Source organism: Varanus komodoensis, unplaced genomic scaffold (assembly GCF_004798865.1).
Source record: "Varanus komodoensis strain SLA01 unplaced genomic scaffold, ASM479886v1 scaffold1, whole genome shotgun sequence".
Taxonomy (NCBI): domain Eukaryota; kingdom Metazoa; phylum Chordata; class Lepidosauria; order Squamata; family Varanidae; genus Varanus; species Varanus komodoensis.
Genome location: NW_025335268.1, coordinates 53704558 through 53725877, shown reverse-complemented (window position 1 = coordinate 53725877; position 21320 = coordinate 53704558). Strand labels below are relative to the sequence as shown.

At 38.2% G+C, this 21320-nt stretch overlaps 1 protein-coding gene across 1 annotated transcript; it reads left to right on the top strand.

Annotated features, from left to right (window-relative positions):
• The first annotated feature begins 124 nt into the window (after positions 1-124).
• On the top strand, positions 125-17987 carry NUS1 (NUS1 dehydrodolichyl diphosphate synthase subunit). The gene is made up of 5 exons (XM_044425841.1): positions 125-793; positions 14063-14185; positions 14666-14818; positions 17157-17256; positions 17763-17987. Exons 1-5 carry the CDS (start codon positions 382-384, stop codon positions 17851-17853), a joined length of 879 nt encoding a protein of 292 aa, XP_044281776.1. The 5' UTR covers positions 125-381; the 3' UTR covers positions 17854-17987.
• Positions 17988-21320: the final 3333 nt, after the last annotated feature.

Below are 21320 nucleotides of genomic sequence, written 5' to 3'. Positions count from 1 at the left end.
GGCGCTGCACCGGAGGGAAACACGTGCTAAGCACAGGAGGAAGCCGCCTGTGCGGGCGCCTGCGAGCTACGCTCCCTTTCCTCCCGCTACACACATTTCCTGGAGGGGCCACGTCATTCGCTCCAACAAACCCGGAAATGACACCGGCGACCGCGGCTCGGCCAATGGGCAGCTCTTGCGTAGGCTAGAGGGAAAAGGTCAGGGCCGGTATGGAGATGGCGGCGCTAACGGAGGTGGCCGAGCAGATAAAACCGAGTCCGTGAGGGGAAGAGGAACGAGATGGTGTGCGCCTCGCCTCGCGGCTGAGCCTCCCTCGCCAACGCTGCCTCGGCCGCTCGCGCCCGCTCTCCGGTCCCCTCGCGCCGCCCTCCGCCCAGGCCAATGAGCGTCGCGTACGAGCTGCTGTGGCGCCTGCTGCACGTCGTCCTCAGCGTCCAGCGCGCGCTGCTCGTCTGGTTCCGAGCGTGGTTCGGCGGGCGCGGTTCGTGGCTGAGCCGTTGGCCGTGGCGCGCGGCTTCGGCCGCCGTCACCGCCGCCTCGCGGGCGCTCTTGGTGCCGGCGGCCGCGGCGGCCGCCACGGGACCTTTCGCCTACCACAAGCCGGCGGCGGCGGGGCGGAAGGTGGCTGGCGGCGGGGCCCGCTGGCGGAGGGACGTGAAATCATTGCAGAAGCTGCCGAACCATGTGGGGCTGGTGGTGACCGAGGAGGAGCAGAGCTACGCGGACGTGGCCAGCCTGGTGGTGTGGTGCATGGCCGTGGGCATCTCCTACGTCAGCGTCTACGACCACGAAGGTCAGTTGGCTTCCGAGCCGCTCCCGTAACAGCCCCCCCGCGTTTTCGCTTTTTTCCTGCAGAGTACGTGACCTTGGCCTCCGCGAGGCCTCATCCCGAAGAGCGCCCTCGGCGGTGTTTCTTCTCAACACTACGCAAGCTTAATAGGGAGAGGAATCCCGTTGACACCAGTGGGGCATTCTTCTAGTAACCATGCCCTGGACTGTTCCGAAAGAGATTCGTCATCACCTCCAGGCACTCAGCAGATCTTGATCATGTTTATTTGGTACTCTGTATTGCTTGTTTCAGTCCCCACTGTGTTCAGAGGTGCATATTCCAAAGTACACCTGTGCATAGCATCCTTGCATCTTTATCATGGCATAAAGTTTTGAAGAATAGAGCCTGCTTCAATCAGTGCTATTAATAAAGCACTGTGTGGTCTGATTTTGACTGCAACAGGGTATATAAGCAATCACAATGGAATCAGACTTGGGTTAGTATCCATTGAAGTCAGGAAGAAAAAACATACATTTGGGAAATGAACATATTGGTCAAAAGGGTATATAATCCTGTGAAGCGGCAAGGATACTGATCAGAATGCAATAGCAACATACCAAGATGTTTAATCTTTTATTTACTCATGTGCATTCTCTGTTTTCAGCACCTATCTGTAGTATTTAGAAGGGCCCACTTAGATATATCTGAGAAAAGTGTAGGGAAAAGCTGAGCTTCATATATTTGGCATGTGTTAGCTAATTACTTTGGATAAACACAGCATTTTGTCTTTCCAAAAGAAAATTGGCCTAAGCTAAACGATGAAGGCTTGTTTACAATGGACTTTATTTCTGTAAAGCTAGGGTTAGATGTCATTGGATCAATATAAATATTTTTAAAACTTTTGTATTCTGCTTTTCCTCCTAAATTTGATACATTTTGTACTTTGTTCCTCTATAAGCCATTAGGATGAATTGTTATGCAAGTGAATATATGTAAATCCTTGTGAGTATCGTATTAACTGTGCATTGTAGAAAATGGGCATTAAGGATTCTTTCAAGAGTGGTCTCACTGCCTCACTGTTACAGCCTCTTCTCAAAGGCCAGAACTGAACAGTGGTGCTGTGTGCTTGTCCAGTTCATATATTAAAGGATGTTATGTTCGTGTTCATGGGAATCGGGTTTATCAATATATAGGGTATTTTCTGTCAGGGTTGAATGCTGACTTGGAATATAAGGAACTTATTTCCCCCTTAACACCCTTCCTTAACACCTTTCTGCTCATGTATTCTAGCAAATGGTATACATTGTGAGTGGCTGCTGAACTCTCTTCCTGCTGGTTTGGGATCTTATTCACCCTTCCTTCTCTTCTGTCCTACCCTGCCTCTTCTATTCTATTCATACTTTCCTGATTCTTTGTCATAGTTTCTTCCATGCATGTTTGTGAGTCCCCAGTATAAAAAGCAGAAACCTGCATGCTAGATAATTTTCTAGTATTTGTCCTTCCTGCTTCATTATATGTTGGCCAAACAGATCTCTCACAAAAACAAAGTCTCAGATAAGATATATACCTCACACTATAGGGAAGAAATAGGCAAGGTGGTCATGTATTTTGGTATGGTATATGAATATCTATTCTTTTTCAGTGAATATAATGCAAAAAATAGTGTTCATAGTGGTTAACATAAAATCTGGATCCATAACAAATTTTACTTATAGCATAAAACAAATAAATTGATTTTTTAAAATGCAACATTGAGGGCACAATCCTATGCATATTGAGGCAGGAAAAAGGCCTGTTATTTTTCTTAATTCATGGCAATAAAATCTAATAGTTACCAGAACAGACTAGAAAAATTAATTTTCTTCCGGTAAAAATTAAAGTCCTGTGTTTGATAGTTAGAGTTTAAACATTCATATCTAAGCAATATTTTGGAAGAGGTTTTGAGTCATCTTAGATATAGGGTTAACATTTATATCTGAATTATTTATTTATTTATAATTTTTGTATCCCATCCCATTGCAAGGGCCTCGGGACAGCTTACATACAATAAGTAATAAATACAAATAGTGCAAATTAAAATCCAGATTCACCCTGGCTGTAAATTAATAACCTATAGGTGATATTAAAAATTGTTAAAATATTGTTTAAAGAAAAAGGTCTTAGCCTGGCGCTGAAAAACAAATAACAACGGTGCCAGGTGGACCTCTCTGGGGAGTGCATTCCATAGGTGGGGTGCCACCACAGAGAAAGCCCTCCGGGTACTTAGCCTCCTAATGTCTTTCACGGAGGGTTCCCGGAGGAAGGCCTCTGCTGCTGATCTCAGGGGGTGGGAGGGCAAATATGGAAGAAGGCGTAAATGACTAATTAATTAAGATTAGTCATTTATCTAAGAGATGATCATTGCTTAAGAGTCATTATTAAGAGTTCAAGAATCATTTATCTTTATCCACCTTGACAGTAGGAGAGAGAAGCAGAATTGTCAATGGCTAATTATACATTTTATTTATTTTATTTTATTTATTAAAACATTTTTATGCCGCCCCATTCGCCGAAGCCTCGGGGCGGCTTACATGTGTCAAAGGAATTTAGTTTTTAAAAGCTTGAAAAGAAAGATCAACTTTGTATAATCCAGACAAGCTATTGTGGTTTATTTTAATCCCCAGTGCATGGGGACCATTGGGTAGGGCAAGGTTTTTGATGTTATGCAGATGTGGTCAGCATGGCTTTTGGAATGTGGGAATGGCCCTCAACTATGCTCCCAGTTTGAATAATCCATGATAGTTTGTTTGATCATGTGAACTGGCCCAAATTTTGCTTAATTTCTATCTTATAACTTTGATTCTTTTACAAAACTGATACAAGTTATTCCTTCTAGCTGAATCTTATTTGTTGGTCAATGATGAATACTACAAATTTCAGTCCTACTCCTATTAACTGTATTGCTGTGACAGATCCTATCATGCAAAATGTTTCTGGGAATTCTATTAGATGCACCTGTATTCAGATGGTGTTAGATTCCAAATCCTTTGAGCCCCAGCCAGCATGACCAGTTGAGAATGAGAGAAACTAGTTCAGCAACATATGAAGGGCCACAGGTTTACCATTCCAGGTTTATTGGTTTGTATCTGCTAAAAAAACAACAAAACCTCATGGTTCAACTGCACTACATTTCACTGTTCCTTAAACAATTCGTAAATATTTTAAATAGTGAATGTGTATGTGATACTGTGAGGTTACAAAGAAATAGAAACTAATCGTAGTTTAGGACTTCAGGTGCAGTAGTAGCCTCAGATATCTAATATGTATTTTTTTTTCTTTTGAGATATAAAATGTGAGGAGGGAAAAGCAATCAATTCTGTCAATATTTTGAACTTGATTTTTATAAACTCTTTGGAAGAAAAAGTCTGCAGCTACAGCAAATGATGAAATTGTGTGTAGGTTTAGTTTAATGTAATTTAATTTCTTTTATTAGTGTAAGCATGCTATTAAACCTCATATGACTATTTAGTCTCAAGCTGACAGGCTGATGTTTGTCATATTTTGAAGTGAATCATTGGAATTGTATGAAAAACAGAACCTTTTTTCCCACATTGTTGACAATGTTAAAGCCAAACATTACATTTCAGGCTGCTATATTGAAGCTTACATATTCAGTACTTTATTTGTATTCAAAAACTGTAAAATAAAATTCACTCTTGCAAGGGATTGTTATGGGTTATCTTAATCAGTTCCAACTAGAAAGATAAAGTTGACTTAGAAAACAGAGCTATGTACCGGTATTTTCCATTTATATCCACTCCTATGTATGACAAGTAACACAGAGTTGGTTGGCTCTGGTATGTTCAGTATGACTGTTCTTTTTAAACTTTGGCATAACTGAGAGGCAGCATTACATCTGTAGTTGCCATAGGGTTGAAAATCTCGAGGAGTTTGGGCTCTGAAGCTGTCAGCCGTTTGGCCTCTTCCCATCAGGGCTGCATAATTGCATTTGTGTGGCATTTTTAGATTACTCGAAGGTCATTGTGTCAGTGAAACACAAGTGTCTGCTGCTGTGATAATGCTGGATTATAGCATTGATTCACAGACACCTACTGCTATAACAAGGAAATTCTTTGTAGTCAGTTGTGCTAAGCTGGATTGCAGAGCAAACACATCTTTGTTCCTCTTAAATTGTATTGAACCTTCTTTTTAAGAGGGAACATAGTATCTTTAGATTCTTTTAATAATGTAAGCATATTCTCAAGGGTGGGGTAGAAAAGATGGGAAATATTTGGTTTTGATATTTCTTTCAACCACCCCCTTATGCCATGGAGAACCTAGCTCCTTTCTTTAGCTGTGAGGGCTCAAACAAGAGTACTGGTAGCCTCCCAGTTGTGAACAAGTTCTGTACCTGAAAAAATGAAAAAGTAAGCTGAATTTGTAAGTTGGATCGTATATAGTCGGCCCTCCACATTTGCAGGGGTTGGGGGGCAGGACCCCTGGGAAAGTGGAAAAATTGAGAATATCTCTACTCCTTCAACTCAACAGTGCCTCCTCTTTGCAGCAAAAAAATGCTGTAGAGATTTCCCTCTCTTTCCTTTCACTTCTCTCTCTGTGGTGATGCTTTGGAGGCCTTCCCTTGGTCCTGTTCTGCTTCCCCTCTCTCTAAGCTCATGACAATCCTTTTAACTTGATTTTTAAGTTGATAGGCTTTATGGCAGTTCCTTTGTAAGTATGGGATGTTCATAACCCAGATTTTCATAACTTGGGGACTGCCTGTACCAGGTAGGAAGCAATCAGAAGCTTTCTTTTACATAAAGCAGGAGTGACCAGGAGTGCAATGCATGGGCCTCATGCAGCCCTTGCTGCCACTGAATTAGGGTTTTGTTTTTGTTTTTAATTGTGCAGGTTGTAACCTTAGCACCTTCAGAATATCAAAATTAGCTAGTTTGCAAACTAATTTTGACCTTTTTGACACTCTGTCAGTAATGCAGTTTTAGGAAGACTTGGTAAAAATTGTGCTTTTTCTCTTTGTGTTTTCTAATCAGAAGTTAAAAAATGCATTTAAAACTAAATTATTGAAAGTTTGGTTAGTGGATTGATTAAATGTGGTATGTCTCATTTTTTCCTTAGTTTCTCCTTTCCCAACCAGTCATTTACAAGTTGGTGACTTATGTTCAGTGGCTATTTCTAACTCCTAATCTTACTGCAGTCAACTTTGCAATTGCTGTGCAAATTCCTTGATTGAAGGTTATTAATTAGTGGCTTAATGTAAAATTGTAATGTAATGTAGTCCTTTAATGACTATTTATAGTTTTGAAGTACAATTATGGGTTTCATAATATGTATTGTATAAGGGAATAATAATTGGGAAGTTCAGTCTTTTTGGAACTGTGGTGATTTCAGTTAGATTGTACAATTCTGGACACTATATTTAACATCAGTGAATTGCATAGTACTTTGCTCTGAGTTGTGAAACGTTCTTGGGCAATACCTATGTCTGGATGATAAAAATATTTTTGGCAGTGAATCTAATATCAACCCACTATGTAATTTAAATTTGAAGGGGTACTTAATTTATAAATAATATAGTTGTAAAGTAAGAAATATGCTAAGGAAATACCACCAGTTTGTGATCACAGATTGAATCTTGTATGTTGAGGGTCCATCATTAATTGAAATTATATGTAAAGCAGTATCTTTCAATTAATAGCACTAAGATGACTAAAAAGGGAAATTGTATCTCCTTTATTAAACAATATAAATAGTCATGAAGATGTCTTCTGAACATTTTGAGGCTTTTAAGCAATGCATTTAAAGACAATAAAGAAGACAAGGCATATTTTAAGCAAAGATTAGATGAAATGGATTTCATGTCTGCATTTTTAGGAAAATAAAGGGAAAATAATAAACATTGTTGAGGAAATTGGTGTAGTAAAGGAACAAAATCTGCTGCATTCAGGTGTCAGCAAACTATAATTTAGCAAGGCATGAAAAGGCCTAGCTTTCCCTCACTTTTCTCTCTCCTGTTTTCTCCTCTGTTGGTGGATGGAAGAATTCAGAAGCTTTCACCAGAACTAAATTTAAATAATTGAAATAAAAGTGTCACAAGTTTTCTCCTATATTCTGTTTGGATATTCTGTGTCTTTAATTTCTAGATATTTCCTTCTTTTTCTCTGTGCATGCAACACTGCCACTAGGAATTTAATTTCAGTCATATTAATTAATCTCTCCCTTTATGCTGTACCCAAGCTATAAGGCTCCTTCGTTGGACTGTGTGGTCTACAGGATGAGACACAGACATTCAAACAGATTATGACAATGAGTTAACAGTAAACAAAATAAAATTTTAATTGTACAAGAAACATATTGGATTCAAGTTGTTTGTTTATAATTGAATTCATAATCTGCTTAACCAGTAGACTAGCAGGACTCTGTAAGTAGAACTCATAAAAACAAACAATGATGAAGATACACAACATAACAATCAACCAAAACAAACAACCACCATCATAGATATAAAGCACAACAATAAACAATTAACATACAAAATAGTATATAATACAATACACGGTATGCAATGCACAGTATATAGCTGAGAGTTTAACCCGAGAGTTAAAAGCAGTACAAGTTTAAATCTAAAACATAACATTTAATTCCAATTTTACAATTTATAAATTATACAGAATTAAAACCAATTATTAAAATACCTGGAGACTAAAATAGTTTTTGCCTGGTGCCAAAAAGATTGTAAAGAATGCACCAGGTGTTCTGCTATTGGGAGACTATTCTGTTAATGGGGCACAGCCACTGAGACAGTTCCTCTTTTGTTTGCCATCCTCCTAACCTCCTTGGAGGACAGCTCCTTTAAGGGCCTCTTAGGGATTGGGTAGGTACATATAGAAGCAGGCAGTCATTCAAGTATCCTGGTCCCAAGCTGTCTAGGGCGTTATATGTTAAAAAAAGCACTTTGAATTGGGCCCGGAGCTCAACTGGCAACCAGTGAAAATGGTATAATATTGGTGTGATGTGGACACATGAACTTACTTGTTCACATCAGCAGTCATGCCACCCTATTTTGCACCAGTTGAAGTTTCTGGGCTGTCTTCAAGGGCAGCACCAGGAAAATGCATTACAGTAGTCCAGTCAAGAGGTTACCAAAGCATGAATGACTATGGCAAGAGTCTATCCAAGTAGGGCCAAAATTGGTAAATGAATCATAGCTGAAAGAAGGCAGTCCTGGCCACTGAGTCCACCTGAGACTCAAGTGAAAGTTTTAGAGAGTAGAACAATGTATAATAATAACAAGCTTTGACTGAGGTATCTCACTCCTTCCCTTCACAAGCACTCCTCACTCAGAAACCTGAGTGCAGAAGAGAAAGGATTTATGTCAGCCTCTTATCTCTCACACCATTATAATGCTTTGTAATACTAAAACCCTAATATTAGGTTTTGACTCTCCTTAGTCACTGATATGCTCTCCAAGTATTCTACTTCCTTCCCTTCCCTTCCCTTTTGAATCTCAAAAGCCTCTCACAGCACTCTTGAGTGTCTAGAGAAGGGTCTTCAAATTCTACTGACCACTGACTGATTCCAACTAATTTTAACTGCTGACAGACCACAACTGACTGCCTGATGTCTGTTTCTATCTCTTCACACATTTCCAAGTTCCACCAATACACTCTCAGTCACCAACCAATCACCTTGCTCACTCCCCCTTGCCCTTCTGAAACTTACCAACATTTAAAGGAACATACTCATAACACTTTATTACATTAAGCTTAAAGGGGTAAACAAGTTTAAGTACCTGAAGCACTGGATTGACCTCTGGTGCTTTCGTACTCCTAAGAATCTATTAAATGTTAAAGTTAATCAGTGCAGTATTTTTAAAGTTCTTTTTCCCTCAGTAAGTGGTTTAATAAGAAAAAGTGTGAGTAGCTTATCAGGTGATGATATCACCAAGAAGGCAGAAACTAGTTGAGACATATTTCTTCTAACAATGTAGCCCTACATAACGTTTGAAAAAAATTGGACTATAAAGCCAGTAAATTATTATTTATTTATCTGAAACATTTCTATGCCGCCTCCATCGCAACAAAGCCTCGGGGCGGCTCACAACATAATTAAAAACATATAAATAATACTAAATACAATTAAGATTAAAAAGCCTGGTAACATCTCGGCTAAAAATTTAAAATCCTATAAATATATAATAAATTAACAATTAAAGTAAGTTTTAAATAAAAAGGTCTTAGCCTGGCGCCGAAAAACAAATAACGATGGCGCCAGGCGGACCTCTCTGGGGAGCTCATTCCATAGGTGGGGCGCCACCGCAGAGAAAGCCCTCCTTCGGGTACTCACCCTCCTAATATCATTCACGGATGGTTCCCGGAGAAGGGCATCTGTTGCAGATCTCAAGTGGCGGGAGGGCATATATGGACACAAGCGTTCTTTTAGAGAGAGATTAAATTAGTGATGTACAATTTTCAAAATTGGTTGCATTGCTTTAAGTTCTGCTTGTGTGCAGTTTAATTCCATGCAGAGAGCAAATAAGTTGCTTATTTGCAACCCATTGTGCTGTATCTTTTAAGATATTAGTGTAACAAATGGTCTGTGTCCTAATGTGCATATGCCCAAAATACACAAGAGGGAAAGGTTTTCTTTGAAAGGATTTATTCTCGAGGATATTCTAGAATAACCAATGAATAGTTCCAGATGGCACACCTGAGCAGTGCTCAGTTGGCCCTTTTATACATTGATCTTTAAGGGTTTACATGTAACACAGTTAATGCTTTCCAATAGGTCACAGAAGTAAAACGTTACAATGGCTTTATCTTTTCCACGTGCAAACCATAGAAGATGTTGCAAAGGAGGGGGGGGGGATGGGATGCTATTACATAGAAAAGGAGGAGGAAGGGGTGGATTGGTGTGAATTGCCCTTTGTTAGGGTTTCTGTTATCTTTCAAGTGCCAACTAACTTTGGACTAGTGCCCAGTTAGTGTCAGCTACACTTCAAGGATGCAGACATGCTGATTTCCGGAGAAGGTTTTTCTCAGCCCTGGTTATGTGTCAATGATTGCATGATTTAACCAATGAAAGCTATAGCTATTGATTTGTACGTCAAATAGAACCCAGAAAGAAACTGAGGACTTCAGATATACCTAAAAGATGTACAAATGTAAAATTGAAGCCTTAGGGAATAAGGTAGGAAGAATATTCTTCCTATTTAGACACTAGTAAATGCATAACTATATTACTTGATTGTTTATTGCCTTTTTACTTTAATATTAATGAGGCGGTAAAGTTTAGAATGCTATTAATAGGTCTGAATAATCTTCTAGCAGTAAATAGTTTGCACAGTTTGTTAAGAATAAGATGGAGTTAACTTACTATAAGAAATATTTGAATAATATTAAATTGGACTAAAGTATGAATTGGACTACCATTGAGTCGCACATTTGTATCTTATGCTTAATCTAAATATATAAATTATATCAGATTATATTAAATAGAAAATATTCAAGTCACATTTTGACCTTTGGTCAGTACTGAGAATCGTTCCAGTGGAAGTATACAACAGTTCAAGGGATGCTGTGTACTGTAAAAAATTAAATTAAAAAAAAAACCTTTTGGCTTTCATCCGTAGCTCAGTGCCCATTCTTTTATGAAAACAATAAGAGAATTCAATGCACAGGTGGGCTGCAACAGTGTGTGGGCTGCATGCAGCTTCCCTCTGTGCATCCCACTAGTACCTTTTCAACAAGAATCAGACAAGCTGGCTGAACAGTACAAGCAATCATGAAGCTTAGAGAAATCCTATAGTTAGAGAAGTGAAGACTGTCACTGAAAGGGTTGCACTCTGTGCTTGTGTCACACAAATGTTTGTTGGGTCCTCTGTTCTTCACTGACCTGTGTGCATGACATGGCAACCCCTTGTGGTTTGTCACTTGTTATTTTCAGAGTGTCTGGTCATTTTGCTCAAAGCAGGCATGATCACTTAAGCATGGGTTGTTAACCACACACAGTGACCATGAGAATCCACCTCCCCACCTTCTTCTCTGAAAGTATAGCATATATGCAATGCTTCATAAGGTAGGCAAGGGGGGGCAGGGTGAAGAGGCTCATTATTGCAGGAGTATAGATTTTATATATATGTGTGTGTGTGTGTGTGTGTATGGAGAGAGAGAGAGATGGGAGGTATGCTGAGAGAGGGTGGGAATTTGAAGTGAAAAACCATGGAAAGCATCTGATTGGCTGCAGCAGCAGCATGGCTTGGTGAGCAGTTAACCAACCAACCATGGTTTGTGTTTAGTGTAGCTTATTGTGATGAATGAATTGTTCTGTCTTAGCAGAACAAAGATATGTCAAGTATGCACAGAGGGATGCCTAGATAAGTATGGAGTAGCAGTCTTGGGGAGTCTGTGGGGACAACAACAACAGAGTGCATGATTGTGTGTGTGTGTGAATGGATGAGATGGTAGGAGGCCGAGAGAATGAATGGATGGTTAATTATCCGTGTGTGGGGATTAGAACAGAAGTCGTCTCACTGTTGTAGCTTTTGACCATTTTTTAAAGGGCTACAAAAATGTTGCTCTCATATTGATTAACAAGATAGACCACATAACCTTGATAGCCTTGGTAAAACAAATTTAATCATCTTTACAATACTTTTTCAGAGGACTTGATAACTGGCTACTGAATGCTTATCTATTTAACGTAAGAACAAGAATACAGTTTATTCTGCTCAAAGTTATTCAACCCTGGAAAATATCTTGATGACTTCTTTTACAACTTGTGAAAATAAAGTAGATTCTATATCTTTGAAGACATTTCTGTAAATATGGGCAGCTATACAGAAGTTTCTCCCTATTAAGACATATATGTATATATATGTAAATAAATAAGACAGAAAGTAAAATAAACTATATGGTATCCTGCTTCCCTCCATACCATTTTCATGTACACATTTTATCAGAGCTTCAACTGGAAGCAGATTTGGAATGAAAGTGACACTTATTAGGATAGGTTTAAGAAATAAGCAGGAATTGAGGACACAAGAGTAATTTGAATACTGGATTAAAGGAATGTAACACTAAGGAAAGCAATTTGGACCACAAATACTCAGAGAGCAATACAGACTGTACATATTCTTAAGCCAAGATGTGAAGTACTCCAATTTCTTGTTTGGAGACCAGAAGGCAAATGAGGAAAACCTGCTTCCAGTTTTTAAAGAGTTAAGAATTCTGTAATAATGAATAGGCTTGTGGGAAGCTCTGACTAGAAAACTTAACACTTTTTCTTACTTTGCTTGGAACCTTTTTCTGTTACTTTTCATGTTTGTTGAAACACTGCTTTTTTGTAGGTACATGCTTCAAATTGGGAACTACTAAAGTTTGACAGAAAATAACTTGAAATATGCATACCAAGGTCATTTGAAAGATCTGTGAGAATCATAAAACCTTATGCAAAGTCACCTTTGCAGTTACAACTTCTGGTTCAGACAAGTATAGCTTGTGGAATGGTGGTTTTGGCCAGTGACCAAGACCATGTGTTTGTAAAAAAAAAAAAAAAAAACAGAACAAAAAAAATCCAAGACTTAGCTAGTTTAGGTATTTGTTCCTGCTTTTAAGGTGGAGAAAATAAAGGTTAACTCATTGTGTGCTATAGTTAAAGAATTAAAAATTAATTTAAAATAACAAAAATAATAAAATACAATTAAAATGACCCAACCAAGAGTAAAAAGGCACCTGGCAAATTTTGTCAGGCCCCTGAATGACCAGGGAGGCCTTTAAAGGCCTCTGCAAAGAGGGCTTTCTTGACCTGGTGTCACACAGATGGAAAATTTGGTGTCAAGTGGGTCACAGCATATTTGAAGGCCTCCAAATATGGGGGCCCTCCCCCTAGTTGCCACCCTCTCAGCCCCTTGAGGGATTTGCACCCAGAGGAAGGCTCTAGAGGCTAAGTGTAGTGTCCAGGTAGATGGAAGTTAAAAATGTTGCAGCTTGTTGGCTGGACCCATAGAACCATGTAATTAATTGGCTGCATTCACAGAAGACAGACAGAATCCATATTGTTTGGATATGTTTATGAGCAAGTAAGCTTATGCAAGTTTTGTAGTCCCTCCACTTGACCCCACCCACCAACAGGAACAGCTTTAGTAATCAGGAACTTACCATGAGGAAAAAACTTAGTGTTATGTCTAAAGTGGGACCAGAGTTTGAAGTTGATTTATGATTCTTGACTTGTTTGGGAGCTACAAGCCAGGAGTCAGTTTCAGATGTAATGTTGAGCTTTTTCTTGCCATTAAATTTTTGGTTATTAAACTCACTCTGCTGATGGGAGGAGGCAAGTAGAAGAGATCAAGCAGTGTACATCAACATGGTTGTGAAGATCAGCCATTTGATATCTCTGTGACCATGTTGGGCTTTTTTGGGTCAGTGGTAACTGCCTGTGCCACGTGACACATCCTTTGTGCACCTGAAAGGTTTCTGATGCAGTAGTTTAAAAAATAAAGTCAAAAACCTCAATAGACATGTCAGAACATTGGATATGCTTAAAGTAACTCTTGGATTTTCACCATGGCTTGTACTTTCAGTTTACAAAATTAGAATTCTTGCTTTGATCTTAGTAATAAAAAGTGATTGGATATAAAGATCCATGAGTGGAAGGCCATTAGAGGAACAGATGTTTTTCCTTGCCCCTGAGAAACCTCCCTAAGCCTGGGGAGCCTCCTGAATATTGTGGAGCTTTGGCACTGGGAGTTCAGTGGGATGTGGGGTACTCAATTAGAGGTACATTGTACAAGCAAACTGCTGAAAAAAGCCTCTGTTCCACTGGAGAAGTTCCCTTGCACTATAGTCCATGCTGTTCAGGAAGTACCTCCAACTTACTGGAGAAGCTTGCCTGTGGAGGTACCTGGGCAAAGGGAAGGAAATGATACCTTGTGCCAGCAATTTTCTTTCTGGGAAATTTTTCCAGTGCTTTATTTTTGTGCAGGAAAAAAATCTGTTTTGTAAGTGCATTAATAAAAATGAATGAGAGAGGGATAATACAGGTGATTTGGTGAGGAGAAGGGATAGCAAAGGGAATGGAGTTGTCTCCTGATACAGCCTACAACCTGAGGCATGGGTTCTACAGGCAACAAGCGAGTAACAAACATAGGTTTTTCATTGAAATCCAATCAACAATAGTTCTTATTGTTAGCTTGAGATTGAAAAAAAAAGTTGTCAGAAGTCTGAATAACCTATAAAGATACACAAAATCAAAGGTACTAGTATAATGCTGATATAATTTTCTCTGTTTTCAATCTCCAAGGTATTTTCAAAAGAAATAACTCAAGGTTGATGGATGAAATCCTAAAACAGCAGCAGGAGCTGTTAAATCTTGACTGTTCAAAATATACCGTGAAATTTGCAGCTCAAGAAAAAACAGATCAAGGTAAGAGTGATTTTTAAAAACATTGTACTATTAAACAGAGGGCAAGAAGACTCTCAGACACCCAGATCAGATCCGTAAATACTAATTAGCTCTTTCCATAGGAATTAATGGAGATTTCCTTGAGCACAAGAATGTACGAAGACCTATGGAGTATGGTGTGCATGTTTCTGTTGATACATATGTGTGGGGGTTTTAGATTTATATTTTATGTTGATACTAAACCTCTGCTGAACCATTAATATTTTAGTAAACATGCCTCGAGTTTTTCTGAAAAGTTTAGTTGTAAAAATTTTAAGCAGTCTGTGAGAGTTTTGCATGAGGAATTCCTCAGCTGTTGGAGATAGAAATGGGTAAGACAATTACAGAGCAAGGAATGATACAGTTCTACTTGAGCTTGAGACTATAAGGAAGGGGATGACTTCAAGCTTTGGCATCTTTTTTCCTACCTATATATTAATTGCTTTAAATTTTGTATTGCAGTTTTAAATTGCCAATCTACACTGAACGTCTTGTCTTCAGAGGATGGAAAGACAGATATAGTAAGGGCAGCTCAGAAGTTTTGCCACTTAGTAGCACAAAAGGAAAAAAAATGCACAGATCTGGATATGAATGTCTTGGAGGACTTATTAACTAGTAAGTATGTTGATGAAAATTATTTACCCCTCAAGAATGGCAGTGGGTAGGAAGTGGCTCATTCAGTGGAAGTAATGTCTTCAAACCAAATCAAATGCATTTGAATTTCATACTTCACAGTTAAATTGCCAGAGTCTTTAGTTTGAAAAAATTCACAGAAGGTTTATTTCCCACATACATATTAATTTATCTTCTTATATATTACTCTTTAATAACATAGCTGCATGTGCACTCTTCTGGGTATGATGTTATTCATGCAAGGGAGGCATACCTGAGGAGGTTGTGGATCTTTCTACATTGGAGATGTGCAAGAGGCAGTTGGATAGCCATTGCTAGAGATGCTTTAACTTACATCAAAGGACTTGATGGATTTGATGGCCTTATAGGTCCCTTCTAACTCTGCTATTTTATGATAAAGTATATGGGCTGTCCTACATAGAAGTAATTGTATAGAAAATTAATTTCCTGTGAAAATCAACTTTTTCCAGTTTTAGTCTTTAGGTTTATATACAGTGTTGCTTATATTCTTAAACGATTGAGAATGTTTGTGGTCATAAGCAGTTGTAGCTTTCAAAAAAACAGTTGTTTGAGATGTGTGTAATTCTGTAATTGCTATAGCACACACACTGTAATTTAAAGGAGGAAGTTGCTGAATCCAGTGAATTTGAGTGGAAATTTGATTGCCAGTATGACTTGAAAAGGATTGTAAGTGAAGGGTCAAAAACTCAGTCTCCTTTCAATATTGTTAGGAAATGGTTACATTGTTGTTGCTTTTACAGGTATTTAAAGGTATCAGCTTGTAAACTGATAAAACAGATTTGAACTTATTGGATATAACTGTTGAAGAGAGTTTTCTTAATGTGTTCCGGTTAATCAAATAATGCTCTAGAGCCCAATTGTCTAGCAGTGTGTTTGGACTAAAAAGAGGAAATGTTCCTCCCTTGCTGTCGGTAGCAACCCTGTCAGGTTAAAGAGCATGTGCCAGCATTCATTGTGAATGCAGGAGAGGGATTATTGTTAGTAACTGGCCTTCAGGGACACTTGAAAGCAGTGAGACTCCTGAAAATCTTCTAAAGTTCAACATGCCGGAGAAAATGAGCTTCTTGAACCTGACGAAAATGAGATCAGAGGCTACAGTAGATTCTGGCAGTTCAGTCTGGGCTTATGAGTTCAGTTTGCATGTTGAAATAAACATTGAGAGGGGACCTGTAATGCAGGAAAAACAACTACTGTTGTAAGTACAAATAACCTTAATATTTCCAAGGCAGTGTTTGTGGTTCAAAGAACCTATATCTGCAGTTCAAGCAAGAGCTGAAGAGCTTTGTGAAGCTTGTTGTTGAAGTGAGAGGCATTTTTCTTTAAACTCTGGAGTCATTTATAATTGCTTCATTAACGGGAACTTCTGTAAGAAAATCGTTAATACATTTCCATCTGTATTTGTGGTTCTCAAAGCAGTGTATATCTGTGCATTTTGAATTGCAACCAATATATGTTGTTTCTAAAAAGAAGAAAATAAAGCTAATACTAGATCCAGAAGACCTTAGCTCACTTAAATGTGTAGTCTTAAGCAATCTTGTTTAATTTCCATGTAATTCAATGGAGCATATGACCTAATGTATGGTACCACAGAGGAAGGGACAGGGCACTGATAGCCCTCCTAGAAATGTAAAATTTCCAGAAGCTATGCAGCCACGAAAATATTTTTTTTCCTGAAGTGGGCAAGAGAGTAGAAACTTTTTTAAAGGAGTCTGTAGCAACTGCAGGAGCACTCAAACATTAAAAGATGTCTAACTGAACTTGGGTAAATTCAGTGGCTGCATGTTACCTTCCAACAGTATATAGCAGTTGTAATGTTCTGACACTGTACATAGTCTTACATAAAAGTCTTATTGTTGCATGCAATTTAGAGATCATGTATTGGAAATAAAGGTCAGGTAGCAATATATTACACCTTGTCATGAACCTTTTTATTTATCATCCATAATCCAACATTTTGCAGTAGGGAGTGGAATTCTGCTACTGTGTTGGAACTAGATAGATGCCAGTTGTAGCTCTGGTTATATTTATGCCAGCTAAATTCATACAAAGAAATTAAGTTGTGAAATTTTGTTTGGATCCATTGTTTAGGGATCTCTTTATGCTGATCAATTAAATATAATACAGTACTTGACTTTAGAATCTATATCCTGTGTTGGACAGAATCTTTGGTATCTTTCTGTTATGTAACGAATGCATATTGCATGTCATAAAGTTGCTCCAAGCAGCCAAGTTAGTCTTGATTCTACCCCCCCCCCCCCACACACACACACAGAAACATTCATTCTCTCTCTCTCTCTAGGTACTAATGGCTTTCCTGATCCAGACTTAATATTGAAGTTTGGTCCTGTGGACAGTGTATTGGGATTTCTTCCCTGGCAGATCAGATTGACAGAGATTGTGTAAGTGTTCATAAACAGCATGCAGCTTAAAACAGATTTTGAATTACTGGTAGTTTTGACCCTTCATGTTTAAATTTAACTAGGTACTTGTGACTGTCAATAGCCTGGGCTTTTCTGTGAGAGTTGTGTGTACATCATGCAGTGAAAGCCATATGACTACTACCCTAGGAAGTTCCTTCACTGTATGAGTCCTGTGTCTACTTCCTATTCTTTATATTGACAAGTATTTTGCTAGTACATACTGAAAAACCAGGGAGATCCCTCAGGACCTTATTATATTCTCCAAAATAGAGCCATTTGGCAAAGCAGTATTCTGTTGCTGACCTCTGGCTGGAAAAGGTTGATCCAACTTTATGTTTTAGCCAGATGTATGTCTATGGTTAACTTTATATCAGATGTTATAAAATACCAAGGCAGTCGTTCAGAGCCAAGCTTTAGGATAATGGTATATGGGCTTATCCTGTGCATACAATTCTTAGAATCTTCTTTCTGATTATTTTTCTCAGTTCTTTGCCTTCACATGTGAACGTCAGCTATGAAGAGTTCTTCTCTGCTCTCTGTCACTATTCGGACTGTGAACAGCGTGTGGGAAAATGACATCTTGCAAATATTATCAGGATTTCCATGGAAAGGACCTAGTGTCTCTGTTTACAAGTACCTGTGATACATACAAGTCCAGTACATAGTCTCTTAATTTATCAAATTCAATAAAGTGTCTTACCTTTTTAGAATTTGTATGTGTGTGTACTCATAGTCTGTGGAGGTGTGGGAAAGCAATGGTTTACTGTTGTGGCATATGGTGTACCACAAATATTTTAAAAGAGCTGCTGAAAGGCCTCAGGCCCCTCCTTCCAGTGACCAAATCCTTAATACAAGGAATGCTTCTAACTATGAGGAAACCAATCAAGTAGCACTACAATCAACAAGGGTAATAATGGACCTCAAAAAATTCTTCCTAGGATTGTCTGCTGTCGTACCTTTGTCCTCCACTTCACTGAACTTCCGTAACTGAACATTTAGGAGCATACCAGCTTAACTATCCTCAAATGCTTATAGAGGTGCATTTCAAATGGAATTAATGTTGCTTCTGGAAAAGAATATAAGCATAACAGCTCAGCTAAGCTGTTCCTGGAATATGGATGTGCTTTTAAATCATAGGTTAATGCATCCTAAAATGAGTACCTGAAAAGCTGTTTGCAAATCTTACAAATATGCTCTCTTCTTTCTTTCTCTTTTGGGAGGATGAGAGTTTAATTGGTGAGATGCAAAGTCTACAGTAGAAGTAGGTGGATGTTGGGTTGAATCATTGTCATGCAGTCCTAAAACGTCCAATTGTAACATGGACTATAAGATTATATATCATAGTGTTTAGAATGGCATATTAGCTTCTCAGATTGTAAGGTAAGTAAAGACATAAGGTTGTATTTCCCATTTTAAAAATGGGTTAATTCAATTTTTATAATACTCAGTCCACCTTACTGCTTTCATTATATAAACAAATGTGTGAATTTTCCTTTTGGGAAATGTAATAGGAATATGTTAAAATTGTGTTTGGCTGCGTATAGCAGAGGGGTGGGGAGAAGTATTAATTCTACATTGCACTGATGACTTTTCCAATTTTGAAATCATCATCCATCTTCTATGACATGACCATCTGAATAAATAACTGTGACAATTAATTGTATGACAGTGTGATTATACAACTTAATGATAAACATATATACAGAAAAATAAAATCCATGGACTGATATTTGTCAACTAAGTTTGTGCAGCCCCTTTTACGTGCTGCATAATGCATATCATATACTACTTCAAAATTCTGTCTTAATTTTAAGTCCCTAAACTTTGATTGGCAAGCTTTCTAAATAAGCATTGTGTTCCTTTTGTAAAGCATGTTTTCTTAAGAATGGTGAAGCCATCCTGCTGTAACTTTTTCGTTAAAAGGGAATTGAAATTTAAATATATATTTTAAATGACTTTTTATAACTGCCACACATTAGTGGAATATAATACTGCATATTATGCTATTAAACACTTTCTCCTTTTTAAATATCAAATTTGTAATGGGTTCAAAAAGCCTGTAACAAGATTGTGAACCTATTTCATGTTGCTTGTTTTTGAGAAAAGAATGCTTTCTGCGGTGAGCTGATGATGTAAAAGGGCGTTGGGCTGATACTCATATTAACTGGAATGCCAGAAGTGTGCTTTTGCTTAGGTAGTCTGTCAGTTTTTACTACACAGATTATATGCAGTATATTTCATGTACCTCCATAATGCCATTTGGAAGTTTCTCCTTTGCTAGGGATGCAGGATATAAAAAATATCCTGCAAGGGGGATACTAAGCACTGACAGTGCGGATGGCCATATCTTAGAGCAGTAGAGGGCCTACATGAAGCTCCTCAAATGTTTTGGACTATTGACCATTGTCAATGATAGGCTGCTGAGAGTTGTGGTTCCGAACATTTGCAGGCTACCAGGCTACTTGCTTGATCTACAGAAAATTGTTCTGAACTTCAGAACAGTGAGCTTACCAAAGCAATTCTGGTATAGCAAAATGATAATTATGGTAGCAAGAGGTGAGGGATTTTATCCCATTTTCTGACTTCACCATTCATTTCCCTGCTTCTATCAATTTGCCTCAAATTGCCAAAGAATATTTACAGTACTCACTCTTGCATCATTATCTGGACATGAGACTTTCTATATTTGGGTCAAAAACTAATATGGAATTAGCTGTGCCAAAAACACTGTGCATATCCACAATCTACTCTTTGAATGTATGTCATTGCAGTAAGCTCCTCCATCCTTGTCTTGTCTTGTGAAAAGGTGTAGTCTACAGCAGTGACATTCTGTATATCTTTGGATACCTGTAAATAATATGTAAAGCAAGTTTTTATGCTGAAAAATTTTACTTCTTGGATTTCATTACTGAGAGTAAAATCAGAACCTGTAAAACAAATAAATATATCTTTCTACAGGTAAAGGTGTTGTATGGACATATCTATGTTGATTCTGTGTAGAAAGTTGTCCCTGTTGCTTGTGCTCGCTAAGCTTTTAAGTAGAAAGGCCTTAGCTTGTTCAAAGAAGATCTCAGGAAAACTTTTTCCTAGGTGGATAATGAGTGCTAAAAAGCAATCTTGTCCAGAAAGAACTGGAATATATGTTTACATATCCAGTGGTGTGCGTATGTAAAAACTGAGAATCCTGTTATGGCAGAAACAATCCATCCCTGGGGAAACAAAAAGATTCATCTACAAGCACTGTTTAAATGTTAGGAAACCATTACCTTGCCCAGCAAGAAACAGAGATAAGTGAACAAAATAATCTAAAGAGCTAGTTAGATAACATATAGTTGTCATAGGAAGATGCTGTTAGAGAACATAACACTGTACTTGTCTTAGACTGTAATCTTACACATTCTTTACATAGGAGAAAACCCATTAAATACACTAGAACTTGCATGCAAGAAAACTTTCATAGGCTTGCTTTAGAAGATCTGTAGAAAGATTGCCTATCAATACACCAACAGAGTACATAAATGCTAAATGTCAGGATTAACTACTTTTGAGTAAATTATTTTGTTCCTGCTTGATTTACAAGCTCGAGTCCGCTTGCTACTATTGCTATCATCAACCACGTATAGGCTGATAGCTTTGTAAAATTCAGACTGAATTCTTACCAGAAGTCCAAGATGATAATGTCCTCAGGCTATGGTTTTGGTCTCCAGCTAGTCTCATTTGACAGTTCTGCCTGTTTTGCTTAAAATGCTTCCCTGCTTGTTTGGCCTTCCTCAAAAGTTGCTACTAGGTGATGAATTTTAGTTTTAGTTTGCTTCCAACACCATGAAGAATTAACATTTCCAAAAACAAGTCCAGAAACAAGCAAGGACAGTCCATTCTGCAAGTTGTATTAACCCTGCCCCATTCTTGAAACAAAAATGTCCATTTGTTCTGGTTCTCATTTAGAACCAATAATAGTTTGTTGAGCAAGTGGTTAATTGTGCTGGCATATTGGCAAGGTTGGATACTGCCCGTTATGCTTTGCTTCTTAATTCTGTATTGGT